This window comes from Geotrypetes seraphini, chromosome 2 (genome assembly GCF_902459505.1).
Source record: "Geotrypetes seraphini chromosome 2, aGeoSer1.1, whole genome shotgun sequence".
Lineage (NCBI taxonomy): Eukaryota > Metazoa > Chordata > Amphibia > Gymnophiona > Dermophiidae > Geotrypetes > Geotrypetes seraphini.
In genome coordinates, this window is record NC_047085.1 from 315,726,434 (window position 1) to 315,744,585 (window position 18,152).

The following is an 18,152-nucleotide window of genomic DNA, read 5'->3' on the forward strand; positions in this document are numbered from 1 at the left end:
CTTGCAAAAGCATTCCTAACATTAGATTCTGGTGAAGAGGACTGTGTATGATCTATCTACTAAAGTCCAGAGCTTGCAACAAAGTTAAAGTTTGTTTTGGAGGAATCTTTTCGTTTGGTTATGTTATGCTTTCATTGAAACCTGTTATGGACTATGATTTTGAGGCCATTGACCAAATAAAGTTTACATTTTTTTTCTTATGGCCATTCTAAGTGGGGTTCATTAAAAGACCATTTGCAACAGCAGTTCTAGGCTGCTGCCTAGAGATAAATGTCCTGGGAGGCTCCTCTAGTTCCAGGGGGACCACACTAGGTTTAAGCAGTGTGTCACTACCTGGTTGCCCACCACGCTCTTTGGGGGCATAGGTGTGACAATACGCCTCCAAGATAATTGTATATAATGTCTCTCCCATGAGAGGTTATAAAATGGTTTACAACCTAATACTTTCAATCAATATATACTTCAGTGAACAGATTAATAATCAGGCTTTACAGTTCTTAAAAATTATCTTCTGCCATCCATTAATCTTAGAGCATATGGGGTAGAGAGTCTAAGTTATGAACCTGCATACAGAAATGTGCATTTTTTAGTCTCCATCAATAACACAAAACAGTAGTCATGTCTCATAGGAGATTAAAAGTGTCACACGCAATCACTTTTCGATCCTTTCTATTCTCAGCAAACCTCACAGGATCCCAAGAAATCTCCCCGACCCAGAGGGACTGGGCACCACAGCCTTAGACCTCAGCCTCCTACCCAGGACAGGAGATAAACAAGAAGGATGAGAACTATGAGCATTTATAAGGGGTTTTTTTATTCCTAGCTCTGAGTCAGAGATCTCTTCTACCTGAGAGAGTTTCTATGAATCACTAACCTCCTACTCTCTGCTAGATCATCAGATTTGATTATTGGGAGCAAGAAAGGACTCTATTGGGATGCCAGCGAGTTTTTTTTCTAAAAGAGGCAAGACTCGGGGGGGGGGGGGCAATTATTTTGGACGGACGCACCAAAAGGTGCACACTAGGGAGGTAGGGAGAGAGAGAGAGCTTCAATCAGAGAGGAGGGCTGGGAAGGCAGGGACTCATTGTTCCCTTATCTGTAAACACTATGAGATCTTCAGGAAGCAGAACATGAGAACATAAGAAGCGCCATCTCCGGGACAGACCCTAGGTCCATCAAATCCGGCGATCCGCACACGCGGAGGCCCCGCCAGGTGTACCCTGGCATAGTTTTGGTCCCCATATCGCTTCAAGCTTCTCGTAAAGAGAAGTGCATCTAGCCTACCCCTACCCATGTCACTTCATGCCACTCATAAGGAGATGTACATCTAGCTTACCCTTAAATCGTAGAATGGTGGATTCCGCAATTACTTCTTCTGGGAGAGCATTCCAGGTGTCCACCACTCGTTGTGTGAAGCAGAACTTCCTGATATTTGTCTTGAACTTGTCCCCCCTTAGCTTCAGCCCATGTCCTCTTGTCCGTGCCACATTGGACATTGTAAATAACGTTTTTTCCTGCTCTATTTTGTCGATTCCTTTCAGTATTTTGAATGTCTCGATCATATCCCCTCGTAGTCTCCTTTTCTCAAGGGAGAACAACCCCAGTCTCTTAAGTCTTTCCTCGTAATCCAGGTTCTCCATACCTTTCACCAGCTTTGTTGCTCGTCTCTGCACCCTCTCTAGCAGTATGACTACTTTAGGTATGGAGACCAATGCTGGACGCAGTATTCCAAGTGTGGTCTGACCATCGCTCTATAAAGCGGCATTATGACTTTCTCCGATCTACTCGTGATTCCCTTCTTTATCATGCCTAGCATTCTATTGGCGTTCTTCGCTGCCGCCGCACATTGCACCGACGGCTTCAGTGTCCTATCGATTAATACTCCCAGGTCCTTTTCCTGTTCAGATTTTCCCAGAGTTGCACCTGACATACTATACTTGTGTTCCTTATTTTTTCTGCCTAAGTGCATCACTTTGCATTTTTCTACATTAAACTTCATCTGCCATTTATCTGCCCAATTCTCCAATCGGCTCAAGTCTTAGATTTATATACCAAATCATCTCTTAAAATTAAGGGCTTGATTCGGCTCAAGAACAATTCATATGTATAAGCTCTCTTTCCTTTCTATAAAAGGAATAAAGTTCATCGGCAAAATCTCTCGTTCCTTTTCGTACTTATTAACTGCGATATGGAATGAACTACCTCTTCACTTAAGATCTTGTCTATCTCTTCAGATTTTTCATAAAACCTTAAAAAACTACATTTATTTAAAAAATTTATGAATCGCTTAAAACTAAGCAATTTACAAGAACATGACGTACAGTTTTAAACATTGTTTCATTGCTTTTTAGGTAATGGTTCCAAGTGTTAATGGATTCTTTTTTGTAATCTAATTATGTAAACCGAATCAAGCCCTTAATTTTAAGAGATGATTTGGTATATAAATCTAAGATTTAGATTTAGATTAGATTAAAGAGAGATAGCAGATAGACAGAGAGATCAAGAGGCAAATAGAAAAGAGGTTATCCGCGGGGACGGGAACGGAGATGAATTTTGTTACCGTGTCATTCTCTATTTCACATCTTCTTTCATTCCAAGGAACTTTTTCCTTCTTGTTTGTGTTGTTTTTGAAACATCTGGGAACATAGAAATTTTCCTTTCCAAGAAGGAAGTTTCTCCATGCCTAAAAAAAAGACGGAGAGCTTCCCCATTTTGTTGGAACACAAATGTCACAAGAAGTGTAGCACATGTAATAACTTCCTCTTGACAACTTTCTAATATGTTTGAAAGGTCCATAGGACTCGGAGTTCTTGCCTGAGGTTGAGTCTCAGGGTCAGAAAAGGAAGGGTTGTTTTTTTTTTTTTTTGAACGCCGACAAGAAGTATATTTTATGTAAAGGTGGAAGTCTTTCAGGCTGCTGTTTTTTAATTGTCTTAATTTTTTTTAAAAAGTGTGAGGTGTGATCTGAAAATACAGTGAATGCTGTTGCCGAGCGTTATCCAGCGAAAAGACAGCGATCTTCAATATGGGAAACGGTGCATCGAACCTTAGTAACCATGCGTCAAAAGTTTAAACTTCTTTCTGTGCAGTAGGTCGGTTGTGAGCTACAGTTGAGAGAAGGTGTGTTTTAAAGGGTGCCGTAAATCATGGATCACGAACAATGCATTAACATGAAATTTTGTTTCAAACTGCAAAAAAGTGCAGAAGAAATACATGATCCCCGTCAACATGGATTTACTAAGGGGAGATCATGCCAATCCAACCTGATCAGCTTCTTTGACTGGGTGATGGGGAAGCTGGATGTTGGGGAATCCCTGGACATCGTGTACTTGGACTTTAGCAAAGCATTCGATAGCGTACCACACCGCAGGTTGCTGAGCAAGATGAGTTCTATAGGATTAGGTGACACATTGACGAAATGGGTTGGGACTGGCTTGGAGGTAGGCTTCAAAGGGTAGTGGTGAACGGCACCCCCTCTAAAATGACGGAGGTGATCAGCAGTGTTCCCGCTAAGCTGCGCTGGCGTGCGCTGGCGCACAAAATATACATCGCAGCGCACACGTTTCTCATCACAGCGCACGGCGTACGGCAGATGGCAGGGCGGCGAGAGGAGAATCGGGCGAGTTGGCTCATAACTTGCTGGCGCTAGCTCACAGCGAAAAAAGGTTTGCTCACAACACCCGCCCGCTTAGAGGGAGCACTGGTGATCAGTGGAGTGCCATAGCGCTCGGTCTTGGGCCCGATCCTATTCAACATCTTTATAAGAGACTTGGCTGAAGGGCTTCGAGGTAAAATAACATTATTTGCCAATGACGCCAAACTAAATAATGTAGTGGGCAAATGCACAATGGACGAAGATTCAATGCCCGACAACATGATGCAAGACCTATTCCTACTGGAGCGCTGGTCTAGGACCTGGCAACTCAGCTTCAATGCCAAAAAATGCAAAGTTATGTACCTGGGCAGCCAAAATCCATGCAAGACTTATACCCTTAATGGCGAGATCCTAACAAGAATGGTAGCAGAACGAGACTTAGGGGTGATCGTCAGTGAGGACATGAAGGCTGCCAATCAAGTGAAGCAAGCTTCATCCAAGGCAAGACAAATCATAGATTGTACACGCAGGGGTTTCGTCAGCCGTAAGCCTTAAGTCATTATGTCATTGTATAGATCCATGGTAAGGCCCCACCTGGAATACTGTGTGCAATTTTGGAGGCCGCATTATCGCAAGGATGTGCTGAGACTGGAGTCGGTTCAGAGAATGGCCACCCGGATGGTCTCGGGACTCAAGGATCTCCCGTACAAAGAACGGCTAGACAAATTACAGCTATACTTGCTCGAGGAGCGCAGAGAGAGGGGGGACATGATCGAGACGTTCAAGTATCTCACAGGCCGCATCGAGGCGGAGGAAGATATCTTCTTTTTCAAGGGTCCCACAGCAACGAGGGCATCTGTGGAAAATCAGGGGCGGGAAACTACGAGGTGACACCAGGAAATTCTTTTTCACTGAAAGGGTGGTTGATCGCTGGAATAGTCTTCCACTGCAGGAGATTGAGGCCAGCAGCGTGCCTGATTTTAAGGCCAAATGGGATCGACACATGGGATCTATTCACAGGGCAAAGATAGGGGAGGGTCTTTCGGGTGGGCAGACTGGATGGGCCGTGGCCCTTATCTGCTGTCTATTTCTATGTTTCTATGAAATATTAAAATTAGTTTATGGTGAAGCTGCAGTGGCCATGAAGGCGGTTTACAAATGGTTCAAGCAATTTTGTAATGGTTGTGAATCAGTTGAAGATGAGGAGAGATCAAGACGTCCTTCAACATCAAAAACCCAAGAGAATGTTGAAAGAGTAAGCGAAATGATTTGATCAAACAGGCCATTGACTATTAGGGAGATTTCTGAGGATCTGAACATCTTTTATAAGGGCTTACTGATGTGCGTAGAAAATGACAATGCTCCATGTCACACATCGCTTCTGGTACGGCAATTGTGGTCTGCAGTGGCGTACCAAGGGGGGGCAGGGGGGAAGTCTGCCCCGGGTGCAGTCTTAGGGGGAGTGCACAGCCGGCCAGGTCCGGAAAATTCCTAGGCTGCAACGGCGACAGCACTCAGCGGCATTGGCGACGGCACTCAGTGGCATTGGTGCCCTCCCCCCAGCGACGGCACTCAGTGGCATCAGCGCCCCCCGCAACAGCACTCAAGTTCGGCCTCCTTCTCCTGGCATCAACAGAACTTCAGATCGGCAACAGGTGCTCAGCTTCCTGTTTCCGCCCAGGCAGTTCAGTCAGAGGGAAGCTTTTGACTGAGCACCTGTTGCCGATCTGAAGTTCTGTTGATGCCGGGAGAAGGAGGCCGAACTTGAGTGCTGACACGGGGGGGGGGGGCACCGATGCCGCTGAGTGCCGTCACGGAGGGGAGGGGGCCCTTGCTGATCTTGTTGCCAAAATTGGAAAGGTGAGGAAGGGAGAAAGATGGGCCTGTGGTGGATGGAGAGATTGAGAGAATGGGCCAGATGATGGAAGTGGGGGAAAGAGAGAGAAGGGGCAGAAGATGGAAGTGGAGAGAAGGGGGAGAGAGAAGAGGGCAGATGATGGAAGTGGGGGGAAAGAGAGAGAAGGGGCAGATGATGGAAGTGGGGGAAAGAGAGAGAAGGGGCAGAAGATGGAAGTGGAGAGAAGGGGGAGAGAGAAGAGGGCAGATGATCGAAGTAGGGGGAAAGAGAGAGAAGAGGGCAGATGATGGAAGTGGGGTGAAGGGGAAGAGAGAAGGGGGCAGATGATGGAAGGGGGGAAAGAGAGAGAAGGGGCAGATGATGGAAGTGGGGAGAAGGGGCAGATGATGGAAGTGGGGAGAAGGGGCAGATGATGGAAGTGGGGAGAAGGGGCATATGATGGAAGTGGGGAGAGAGAAGAGGGCAGATGATGGAAGTGGGGGAAGAGAGAGAAGGGGCAGATGATAGAAGTGGAGAGAAGGGGAGAGAGAAGAGGGCAGATGATGAAAGTGGGGGGAAGAGAGAGAAGAGGGCAGATGATGGAAGTGGGGGGAAAGAGAGAGAAGGGGCAGATGATGAAAGTGGAGAGAAGGGGAGAGAGAAGAGGGCAGATGATGGAAGTGGGGAGAAGAGAGAGAAGGGGCAGATGATGGAAGTGGGGAGAGAGAAGAGGGCAGATGATGGAAGTGGGTAGAAGGGAGAGCAATGGAAGTGGAGAAAGAGAACACATACTGGATGGAAGGAGGGATAAAGAAAAAGGACATATGCTGGATGGGGAAGAAGATAGAGATAGTGGAGGGGTGAAGGAAAGGGGTGGCATGCTGTGGGTAGACATACTGAAAAGAGGGATTTTGAGGACTGCATAGTAAGAACAAATTTAGACGGACGCAGAAAATAAAGAAGGAAGATCAGAGAAGGAGAGAGATGCCAGAGAACGGGGAAGGAGACAGAGATATCAGATCTGAGCAGAGGAAATGAGAAGAGAGAGATGCTAAAAACCACAGGGGGGCGGGAAAGAGAGATGAAAGGAGAAAGATGCCAGACCATGAGGGAACAGAGGGAAGATGATAGATGCCAGACCAAAGGGGGTGGGGGTCTAGAGGAGAGATGGCAGGGGGAGACAGACAGTTTCTGGAAGGGGCAGACAATGGATGGAACGGGCAGATGCTGGATTGAAGAGATAGGGCAGACGCTGGAAGGAAAAGAGTGAAAAGAAGATAAAAGCAGAAACCAGAGACAACAAAAGGTAGAAAAAAAAATCATTTTATTTCTATTTTGTCATTAGAATATATCAGATTTGAAATATGTATCCTGCTAGAGACATAACTGGGGACTGCAAAGCCCAGGCAGTGCTTCTTTAGCTTCCAGCTGGCTTAGGGCTCTCTCGGACCAGGGGGCATTCCCCTAACACTATTCCTGTCATGTGTGACTGCAATATTCTGTTAGCATGATATTTCTGTGTAGCATTCTATAATAATTTGGCTTGTTCAGTTTTCTTGATAGTAGAGGGGATATATGTGAAGGGGAGGGGAGACAGGGGTTTTGTTGGTCCTTGCTCTGTATATTTATATTCATAAAATGACAATTGTACAGAATATTGTTTCTTTTTATACTTTAATAAAATATGTTCAATATAAAATCATAACTGAGACTTATATGGATGGGATCAGATGGTTTGCGGGGACTGAGCTTGCGGAGATGGGGCAGAAATGTGTTTTTTAAATTTCAGTCTTAGTAGTTTGGTCCACAAAATAATTCTTTTATTTCTGCCGGTCCACGGGTATAAAAAGGTTGAGAAACACTGCTCTAGAGCAGAGTCAGCAGCTGCGCTGAGGTGCAGGAAGGTCCCTGATGACTCGTCTGCCAGCTTTGCTTCGGAAGAAGTAAGTTATGTTGGAGGGGGTGGACCCGGCAGACGCAGTCATTGTGGATCCTTGCCGCAACTCCCTGCATCTGCCAGGTCAACCCCCTCCGACATAACTTACTTCTTCCGGAGCAAAGCCTGGAGTCATCGTGGGACCTTCCAGCACGCAGCTGCCGACTCTGCTCCAGAGCTAGTACGTCAAAGTGGGGTGGACCGGCAGCCGGCAGCTATAGTCATCGTGAGAAAGGAGCAGGACTGCTGGAATGATAGAGTAGTGCAGGGAGAGAAAGGGGGCAGGGTGAAATGGAAGGGTGGTGCTGATGGACCCACAAAATTCACAAGACTTGAACTTTTTATAAGGCTTGGTGTTACATATATGGTTGATGTGTTCATTCTATAAAAGATCAGTCACCTTTTTTTCCAAGCTTAATATAGTTTTTATTAATTTTATGAGCATACAACAACAACATACAACAAGTGCAAAATATAATACAATAATACATAGAAGCACTTGTATTCTAAGCATAAAACCCAAAATGTTAAAATCCCTCCCCCCTCCCTACTTTCCCCCCACCCTCCCCCTATCCCCTAATCAGGAAACTACAATAGAATAAATGAAAGCAGACAGGAACTAAGTAAAACCTTATTAGAGATCTTTAATACAAGTCTCCAATGGTCCCCAAATCTCATTAAATTTCTTGGAGTCCCCTGATTCTTTTGCCAGAATTTGCTCATAACAGGAGTATAAACAAAGAGACTCCCACCAAAAGGTTAAATTTAATCGATCCCAACACCCATCATTATTAGAAGGAGATTATCCCTATGTTTTTTAAATGGGTAATTAGTCATGAATGAGGTACCAAACAAGACCGTTCTATAAGATAACGGTATGGGTACCTGAAGAATGTATATTATCTTACTCCAAATAAACTTCCAAAATGAAAACATTAAGGCACAAAAAAATAAAAGATGATCCAAGGTACCCACTTACAAGATACAATGCCAACACCTATTAGATCTTGTTTTGTCAATTTTATGCAAATTATGCAATCGGTATAACAAAAAATACAAGGACTGCAATTTCTGGTGGGAATCTTTATGCCAAGTTTATAAATTTGAACGTACACATGCAACACAATTGGGACACTACAGTAATTTAAAAACAATTTGGGACCCATTAACAAAATTTTGTTTGACTTGATGATTAGTATTACCCTTTAGTTTCTCTATGAGTGTTGAACACATCCAGGAAGGGGGGAGGGGAGGAGGGAGGTGGGGGAGGTGGTGGTGGTGGTGGTAATATATACTTATTATTATATTTGAATGAAATGAATGCTGTTCATTGAAATATTTGTTCATTATCTGTTGCACTTTATGTTGGCTTTAAAAGGAATAAAAAATATTTTTTTAAAAATACAAAGACTGTCTCATTGAAGCTGTCACCCATTTTTTTAATTTTTTATATCCTCAGGTTCGTGAAAGTAATCCATCTCACTTGGTTTACATTGATAACGCTGGAAGACCTGATCACCCTGAAGAAAAACTGAATTTCAGGCTGTTGGAAGGAATTGATCGGTAAGAAGGGTTATAGCTCAGTCATGTACCTTAACCATGTCACTTGTTTGGCTTCATGCAAGATCGACAGTTCTTGGTCTCCCAGATTTAAGAATTTTGACCTGAATCCAATTTGTCAGTCTGATGTGTATTGTGAAGTACACCAGAGGCAAAATAAGTCATTCAAAGGTCTACAATACAAAGATAGTGTAGAAAGGTCACAGATGGAGTAACGAATGAAAGAAACATGAAACGAGAAGCAACACTTCTGATTCACGGTTGTGATTATATGAAATTCCTCTCTGTGGATTTGTGAATTTATTTACAAGGTTATGACATCTTACGTAGGTATTTGCTGAAATAAGAGCCGTGTGGGGGGTCTTAAAATAAAGGTTACATTACATTTATTGACTTCTATTCCGCCTTAATCTTAAACTTTCAGTTCTAGGCAAATTACAATAAGAAATATCTGGCCATTTCCAGCGAATTACCTTTTCAATCTATGAAAGTGTCTCCTGCTTCATTGCTCCATCTGTGGCCTTTCTACACTCACTATCTTTGTATTGAAGTCTGATGTGTGTAGTCAGGACAGAGCAAGCTGGGCAATAAGAACCACTAAAGCAATTTAACCAAGTAGAAGAGGCTCCTACTGGTTAAATCACCTGTATGGGGCTATCCATTGAAATTCAGCAGCACCTAATTGGATATTGCCACTGAATATCAGCACTAAGCTGAAACTGGCTATTCATTGAGTGATCTGGAGGTGGACTCAGGGCAGAGTCAGCACTTAACTGGTTAAGTGCTAATATTCAGTCCTAAACTGGTTAAGGACTAGATTCACCAAGTCCACCGATCAAATCCCAACCACTTAGTGACCCCTTTGTGACCCGATTTTCCTCCGACCCAATTCACAAACTTCTGCCCTGATCATCCTCCGATCTGCGCATGCAAATGAGGGGGAATGGCATTCAAATGGAGGCAGGTAGGCTAAAAAAAATGAGGGACACCGACTGGGCTAACCGATCAAGACTGGGCTGCTGAGGAACAGTCGCTCAAGTCCTTTCCGACTGCCCTGCTCTCTGCCCCAACTCTCCTGCCCTTTCCCGCAGTGCAAGCCAGTGGTTTTAACCTGCAGGACTCGAAAGTGAAGTTAAAAGAAAAAAAAAAAATATTGCTGCTGTAAGCATGCGCAGACCAGCTACAGGCAAAGAAGATGGTCTGCGCATGCTTCAGGATCGCTCACTAGCGATCCGTGTGGTCGGAGGGGGGCGTTCCTCCGATCGCCCCCATTTAAATACTGTTATGGATCAGTCGGCCTGCCGCAGATCGGGCACGATCGGCAGGTTAGTGAATCTAGTCCTAAGTTAGCCCTAAGTTATCTTTGGCTGGTTTGACTGAACTAGTCAAGGCTGAATACTGGCATTTAACCAGTTACGTTCTGGTTGTTCACCCATACTTGTATATTCAATGCTGGTGCCCGGATGTTGCATGGCTTTGCAAATCCTGGCATTCGGCCAGCAGTGGCGAAAAAAGTCACTGATCACCACCAGCTGAATATTAATGTTGAATTTACCGATCTGTTTGACCACTCTCTTGCACACTCTCTGCATCTAGCATTACATTATGGAGGGAATTCTACAAATGGTGCTGAAATTATGGCGTCGGAAACAGTTGGCACTAAGCGCCATTCTGTGAAGGGTGTGTGCCTTTTGTAGAATCACAGTGCCGATTTCTGTGTCTGACGACTGCTGAAACCTGGTGTAAATGCCGGCATCCAAATTAGGCAGGCTGAGGCTGTAGTTTAGAACTCTGCATGTAATATTTTGGAGCCCCCTGGCCACGCCCCCTTTTGAGTTACACACTAGTAGAGTTAGGCATCATGCCTCATAGAATAGTGCGCCCACAAATTTTAATGTGCGCCAATTAATGTTAGTAATTGGTTGTTAGCACCCAATTTGATAGCTAAGGATTTGTTACTCCATTAATTTGTGTACACATTTGAGGTGTGCAAATCTTTGCACCTTATATAGAATCCAATGCTATGTGCATATATTCGAGACAAAAAGCACCAGCTTTGCAAATCGTAGCACTGGCTGTTCAAATATATCAAGGGGGGCCTCTGTAATGGACCGAATTGACTGGGGGGGGAGGGTGTCCCAGCCTGGCACATTTAATTAGTAAGCACTGTGCATCCAACTAGTAGTGTGGTGACCAGAATAACATCCCTTCAACCCCGCCCTAATATTCTGACACATCTTACTCGGTTTCAGAGAATCACAAGTTGAATTAAGGCTCTGTTCTGAGATATTTCTCCCAGTTTAATCACTTAATATCATATTTTTAATACCAGCCTACAAAATCATTACTCCTAGGGAGTGAAGAACATTATGTACGTATTATGTTGCAATATATCCAATTTCTAGCAAATGGATTCTTTATTAATCCCCTTCTCCTTTTTACTAAGCAGCAATAGAGGTTTCTATGAGCGTTGGAGCATTTAGTGCCACGGGCTGTGGTAGAAACCTGTACTATAGCTTAGTAAAAGAGGTCCTAAATGAGTAGAAACAGAAACAGAAAGATGACGGCAGAAAAGGGCTACAGCCCATCAAGTCTGCCCACTCTACTGACCCACCCCATTAAGTCTGAGTGCTGATGACTTAGTTCCTTAGCTCGACCTTCGTAGGGATCCCACGTGGATGGCCCATTTATTCTTAAAGTCGAGCACGCTGGTGGCCTTGATCACCTGCACCGGAAGTTTGTTCCAATGATCCACCACCCTTTCTGTGAAGAAGTACTTCCTGGTGTCACCACTAAATTTCCCTCCTCTGAGTTTAAGCGGGTGCCCCCTTGTGACCGAGGGTCCCTTGGGAACGAATATGTCGTCTTCCAGCTCGACACGACCTGTGACGTATTTAAATGTCTCAATCATATCACCCCTTTCCCTGCGTTCCTCTAGAGTATAGAGCTGCAATTTGCCCAGTCTTTCTTCGTATGAGAGACCCTTGAGTTCGGAGACCATCCTAGTGGCCATCCGCTGGACCGACTCGGCTCGAAGCACATCTTTACGGTAATGTGGCCTCCAGAATTGCACACAGTATTCCAGATGAGGTCTCACCATGGCTCTGTAAAGTGGCATTATAACTTCAGGTTTGCGACTGACGAAGCTTCTCTTGATACATCCCATCATTTGCCTTGCCTTGGATGAGGCCTTCTCTACTTGTTTGGCAGCAAGACAGAGTATGCAAGACAGAATCTATAAAACACAGAAGATATTTGTCAATGAGAACTACAACGTTTAAGAAACTCAGGCACTATTTATTATTTCATGCAACACTGAAAGTAATCTGTACCCTCTATGGTATTACCTATATTAATGAATCCATGCATTTTCTTTGCAGTTCTGAGTTTGGTCATTTCCCTGTACCTTCTTCCTCCAGGTTTCCCGAGACTGCGGTGGCCGTGCTTCGGTCGGGTTGCTTACAGAACATGCTCAGGAAATCGCTCTTCACAGATCAAGAATTCTGGGAAAGCCAGGGCGGGCAGCAGGGACTCAAAGCATTGCTGCAGACCATTGAGCGAAGGGCACAAATCCTGCTACAGTACATCCAGGATCGCAGTTTACAATAGCAGGAAAACTGCACCAGGCCCAGACTTTTCTCCGGAGAGATTATTTTGTTTGCTCACATTGAGGATGGTTTGCTAAGTCTCACTGCATAAACTAGGCCCGGTGCGAAAATAGCCCAAGTTAATACTAAAATGATCCTAATGGAGACCATATTGATAGCTTCTCCACTTAGAAGGTGATTTTATAACAGAATATCTGGTTTAAGAGGGCAAGTAGGCAGGTGCTTAGTTGGTGTTTTATGAAGACATATAGGTGCTCACGTCTTGAACCCGTCCTCCATCCATCGGTATGGAGGAGTAGCCTAATGGTTAGTGTAGCAGCCTAATCTGAGGAACGGGGTCCAATTTCCACTATAGTGCCTTGTGTTTCTAGGCTGGACAAGTCACTTAACCCTCCATTGCCTCAGCTATAAAATAAATACCTGAAAATAATATGTAAACTGCTTTGATTGTAACCACAGAAAAGCAGTATCCCCTCTGAGGGGATAAGCTAGGCTGAGAGAACTAGTCTATGTCATTTCATTACTCGGGGATATGGTGCTGAACTGGATGGACTATTAAACTAGGGGAACCAGGCTGGACTGAGGGGCTCAGAAGTGCCAGTTCGGCACTCAAAGGTCCTTTAAACTGGAGAGGGGTGGCAGGGAGGAATTAAGGAAGCATAAATACAAAGAAAAGGAACACCAAAAAATAAAAGGAAAGTCCACAACCAAACAAGTAACAAGTCACACATAAATCCAATTGTGTCATCTAATTCTAATCAGTTTTCCTAAAGAGAACAGTTAAAAGCCATTAAAAAAAAATATATGTTTTTAAAAGAGACTTAAATTAAAAAAGGATTGTTCTACTCGAGTAAAAGGAGGTAAATTATTCCATATAAAAGGGGAAATATAAAAATATGCTGATTTTCGAGTGGATTCATAATGAGCCAATTTGGGAGAGGGGAGAACAAGTCTATTAGCATCAATCGACCTCAAAGCATGGGACGGAGTATGCAGTATGGAAACAGATACTAGGTAAACCAGCTGGGAAAAGTGAAGTGCCTTAAATGTTAAGCACATGATTTTAAACAACTTGGGCCAATCAGCGACATGCCCCTCCCCGGTGTATCCCAGGATGCCCACCATTTTGAAGAGGCAGGCCTGCTGGCCAGAGGGAGTAGGCATCCCTCCAACCAGCCATTGTTAATGAGGTAAGGGAGAGGGGCGGGGGTTGTTGGAGACATGGGGGGTTGAGGGGTTACGTGGTGGGAGGGAGTGGGCATTTCTCCCATTGCTGGGAGGTGTTGGGGGGTATTGCTTGGTGGCAGGAGGGAGGGGGCTTCTCTTCCGCTGTGGGGGGGGTAGCAATGTTGTGTGATTGTGCGAGGTGACAGGAGAGAGTGAGCATCTCTCCTGTCGATCTTCAATTTGGTTGTTTTTTTTTTCATTTGCGTGTATGTGTGTGTGGGTGGGTCAGCTGTCAAACCTTACTTTCCTGTCAGTGCCTGAACCAACTATATCCTGACCTGGAGGCAGTGGCGTACCTAGGGTATGTGGCACCCGGGGCCCATCATTTTTTGACACCCCCCCATGTAAAAAAATATTTTTTGTAATGACCATGAAATGGAATAAATGGTCAGAATAGAAACAGGCAGTGAAAATTTTCTTATATTCCAAACATAACATAACATAAATTATGTCTGAATTGTCATGACATCAGAAGTACATATGGAGTAGTTGCAGGTGATGCTTGGGACAGTTCTGATTGTGTTAGTTCGGTTTTATGTGTTTTTTGAATAGAAGGTTTTTTATTTCTTTTTGAAGGTTTTGCAGTATGTGGTCGATGTCAATTGGTTGTAGGATTGGGGGTCGAGTGTTGCAGCTCGAATGGCTAGGAGGTTGTCGAACAGTTTTTTTCTTTTAACGTTTTTGGTTGGAGGGTGTGTGAATGGTGCGTGAGTTCTCCTATGTCTGTTTGAAGTGGATTGAATTATTTAGCTGAAGAAATTAGTTACCCCCTCATCCCACACGCATTAATTCTCTTCCATTTTTGTTCCCATTATAAAAAACACTGATAAGTTCCCAGAAAAAAAATACATTAAAATAAGAAGTGAAAACAAAGGCCCTTACAGATGAGAACATAACATAAGAATAGCCTAACTGGGTCAGACCAATGGTCCATCATGCCCAGTAGCCCATTCTCATGGTAGCCAATCCAGGACACTAATACCTGGTCAAAACCCAAAGAGTAGCAACATTCCATGCTACCGATCCAGGGCAAGCAGACACTTCCCCCATGTCTTAATAACAGATTATGGACTTTTCCTCCAGGAATTTGTCCAAATCTTTCTTAAAACCAGCTACACTATCTGCTTTTACCATAACTTCTGGCCACTTCATTTTTAAGTTTAGATCTTTCCTTTCAAACAGAGACCTTGCTAGATGTCAAATACAGCACAAGGTAACTTCACATGGACTTAGCTGTGCAGGAAATGTGAATCTCCTCATACACCCACCATATAGTGCAAAAATGTGCAAAGGTCTGTTTTTTTCTTTCGATCACTACATAGCCTAATGCCACACAAGCAGCGCTGTTACAAACATATTCTGTAGGTCAATGCTAAGGATAACAAAGTTTCCTTCCTTAGACCAGAAGGAGATACTGATAAACCACTGGAAGAGATCCCAACACAACACCCAAAGACCCACTCAGTGTGTGAACCAATTGAGTGGAGTGGACTAACTGGGGGGTGGAAATGGGCCCGGAGTTTGCTCAGCAGAATTTCCCAGACCACCTCTTCCTCTCAACACATTGACACGCTGCCACCACCACCACTAGAAACACCTCACTGGGTAGGCCAGCTATGCTATAAACTTTATAAAACACATTATTATATTTTCTTATAAAGCACATATTTTAACTGAACTCTCTGACATCCTCAGCCTTTCCATTCACAAAAATAGAAGGAAGAAAAGTTCCCATTTCCTGCTGTTTCATGTCCCCGGCCTATACAATATTTTTTTTCTGCAGACCTTTCAAAAGTCTGACCAAATCCTCGTTTCACTTGCATTATAAAGTACTGAGGATGCCATCTCTCCCCAATCCCAGGTCCTAAAGTCTAAGACAGTAGCGCAAACTAATGCTGCCAGATTCAGGAAAAAAAATTTCGATTCGATTCAGCCTATTGAATTGGTTTTTCAATTCGATTTTCCTGCCCAGTTGGTTGATTTTTTTCAAAACTCCTGGTGGGTTTTATAGCTTTTTCACCCCCTTTGGTTTCTCCTAACCACACTGGCGCTGTGGTGTAAATAAAATAAAGAAACAAAAAGGACTTTTCCTCTCTCTGTTAAATCCTAGCTCACGTTTGCAGTCCAACACCAGCTCTGTCAGGATACACATTTCAAATCTGACATATTATAATCACAAAACAGAAAATAAAATTAATTTTTCTACCTTTTGTTGTCTGGTTATATTTCAAATCTTGTTGGTCCAAGGCTCTGGTTTTCTTCTGATAACTTGCTTGCCAGGGTCTCCTTCTTTCTGCATGCTAACCATCCATCTGCCAACTCTGTCCTCCCTTTCCATTTCCCTTCCCTCCCCAGGAAGTCTGGTATCTTTCCTTTTTTTCATCTCCCTCCACAGATCCACCTTTTCTTAACTACCCTTTCATCCGGCATCTCTCCCTCCTTCCCTACCACCCCAGAGTCCACCATCTCTTCCTTTCTTTTCCCAATTACCCTCCTAACCAGTATCTCTATCCCTCCTCCACACCATCCCTTGTGTCCAATTTCTCTCCCTTTCAGTTCCTTCCCTCCCTAAATCTCATGGTCCATCATTTCTCTCCCTCTCCTCTATTTTCAGACCCATTATTTCTTCATCCCCCCCCCAAAGTTTGGCATATGCACGTCTCTTTGAACACCCCCTTCCCTCCGTGTACTTCTAAACCAGGGTCCCCCCCAAAGGCCTGTCCCTCCTTAAAGGTCTGCCTGTCCCCCCTTGAAGGCCTGCACCCCCCTTGAAGGCCTGTCCCACCCCCTTGTAGGCCTGTCCCACCCCCTTGTAGGCCTGTCCCTCCCCCTTGTAGGCCTGTCCCCCCACCTTGAAGACCTGCCTGCCTGTCCCCCCCTTGAAGGCCTGTCCCCCCCCCCTTGAAGGTCTGCACCCCCCCCAAAGGCCTGCACCCCCCTGAAGGCCTGTCCCCCCTTGAAGGCCTGTCCCACCCCCTTGTAGGCCTGTCCCCCCCCTTGTAGGCCTGCCTGCCTGTCCCCCCCTTGAAGGCCTGCACCCCCCCTGAAGTCCTGCACCCCCCTGAAGGCCTGCACCCCCCCTGAAGGCCTGTCCCACCCCCTTGTAGGCCTGCCCACCCCCTTGTAGACCTGTCCCCCCTTGTAGACCTGTCCCCCTTGAAGGCCTGCCTGCCCCCCCCCTTGAAGGCCTGTCCCTTCCCCTTGAAGGTCTGCACACCCCCCGAAGGCCTGTCCCCTCCCCTTGAAGGCCTGCCTGCCTGTCACCCCCCTCCCCCTTGAATGCCTGCCTGCCTGCCCACCCGCCCCACCCTGAAGGACCGCTCGCCCCCCTGGCCTCCCCGCACCACCTATGAAGCAGCACTACCTATGCTCCCGGCCTTGCCGTTCAGTCCCCACCCCCCCCGAAGGACCGCTCGCCCCACTGACCTTCCTGCACCACCTATGAAGCAGCCGCAGCAGGATCGCGACGTCAGCTATCCCTGCGCTGCTTAGGCACTGCTTCCTGCGCCGCGTTCCCGCCCGTCCTCTGACGTCAGAGGAGGGGCGGGACCGCGGCGCAGGAAGCAGCGCCCAAGCAGCTCAGGGATAGCTGACCTCGTGATCCTGCTGCTTGCTGCTTCACAGGTGGTGCAGGAAGGTCAGTGGGGCGAGTGGTCCTTCAGGGGTGTGGGGGGACTGAACGGCAAGGCCGGGAGCACCCCTTCAGGGCTGGCACCCGGGGCGGACCGCCCCTCCCGCCCCCCCCCCCTTGGTACGCCACTGCCTGGAGGCGTCATTTTTTAATTTCTAAATTTTATCTAAAATGGGGCTCAAAGTCTGCTACAGTCAAAAAGAAAGCATTTGTCTAAAAAAAGGAGATAGGAATTGATTTATTTCCATTTATAAATAAACCTAGTCATGGTCTTCTATTGAGCATCGGCTTCAGAACTGCTGCTGATGTGATCTAGCCATCTGCCTTGCTGAAAACCTTCTGACAGTGTTCTGTGGAAAACCATCTGCTACATTTATATTCATTTAGAATTATGATTTCATATTATGTGATGCAAGCGCCCAGCCCCATCTCCATTCAGTGAGGTGCTGGTGGGCAGCTCAAGCACACAGCTTCACATCAGTGATCAGGTAGATACTGCTACTATTTGGGCTTTTGCCAGGTACGTGTGACTTAGATTGGCTTCCATGAAGACGGGAATATTGGGCTAGATGGACCATTGGTCTGATCCAGTAAGGTTATTCTTATGTTCTTATGATGGCTTAATGAATGTATAGGGGTTGATGTTCAGGCACAATCCAACAACGAATAAAGGAAAAAACTGCAGGACTGGTGTACAAGATGCCAAGTCTTTAATCAACAAACATAGATGTGAACATAAAACAGTTTGTATCCAAAAT

General features: G+C 45.3%; 1 protein-coding gene across 2 annotated transcripts in view; it reads left to right on the plus strand.

The window, feature by feature from the left end:
• Positions 1–13,726, plus strand: part of GASK1A (golgi associated kinase 1A) — a 90,005-nt gene extending 76,279 nt beyond the window's left edge. For both annotated transcript variants that reach the window (XM_033930070.1, XM_033930071.1), the window contains exons 4-5: positions 8,828–8,931; positions 12,348–13,726. In XM_033930070.1, the coding sequence (XP_033785961.1) occupies positions 8,828–8,931; positions 12,348–12,537 (294 nt within the window). In that variant the 3' untranslated portion in view covers positions 12,538–13,726. The remainder of the gene's footprint in view (positions 1–8,827; positions 8,932–12,347) is intronic.
• Positions 13,727–18,152: the final 4,426 nt, after the last annotated feature.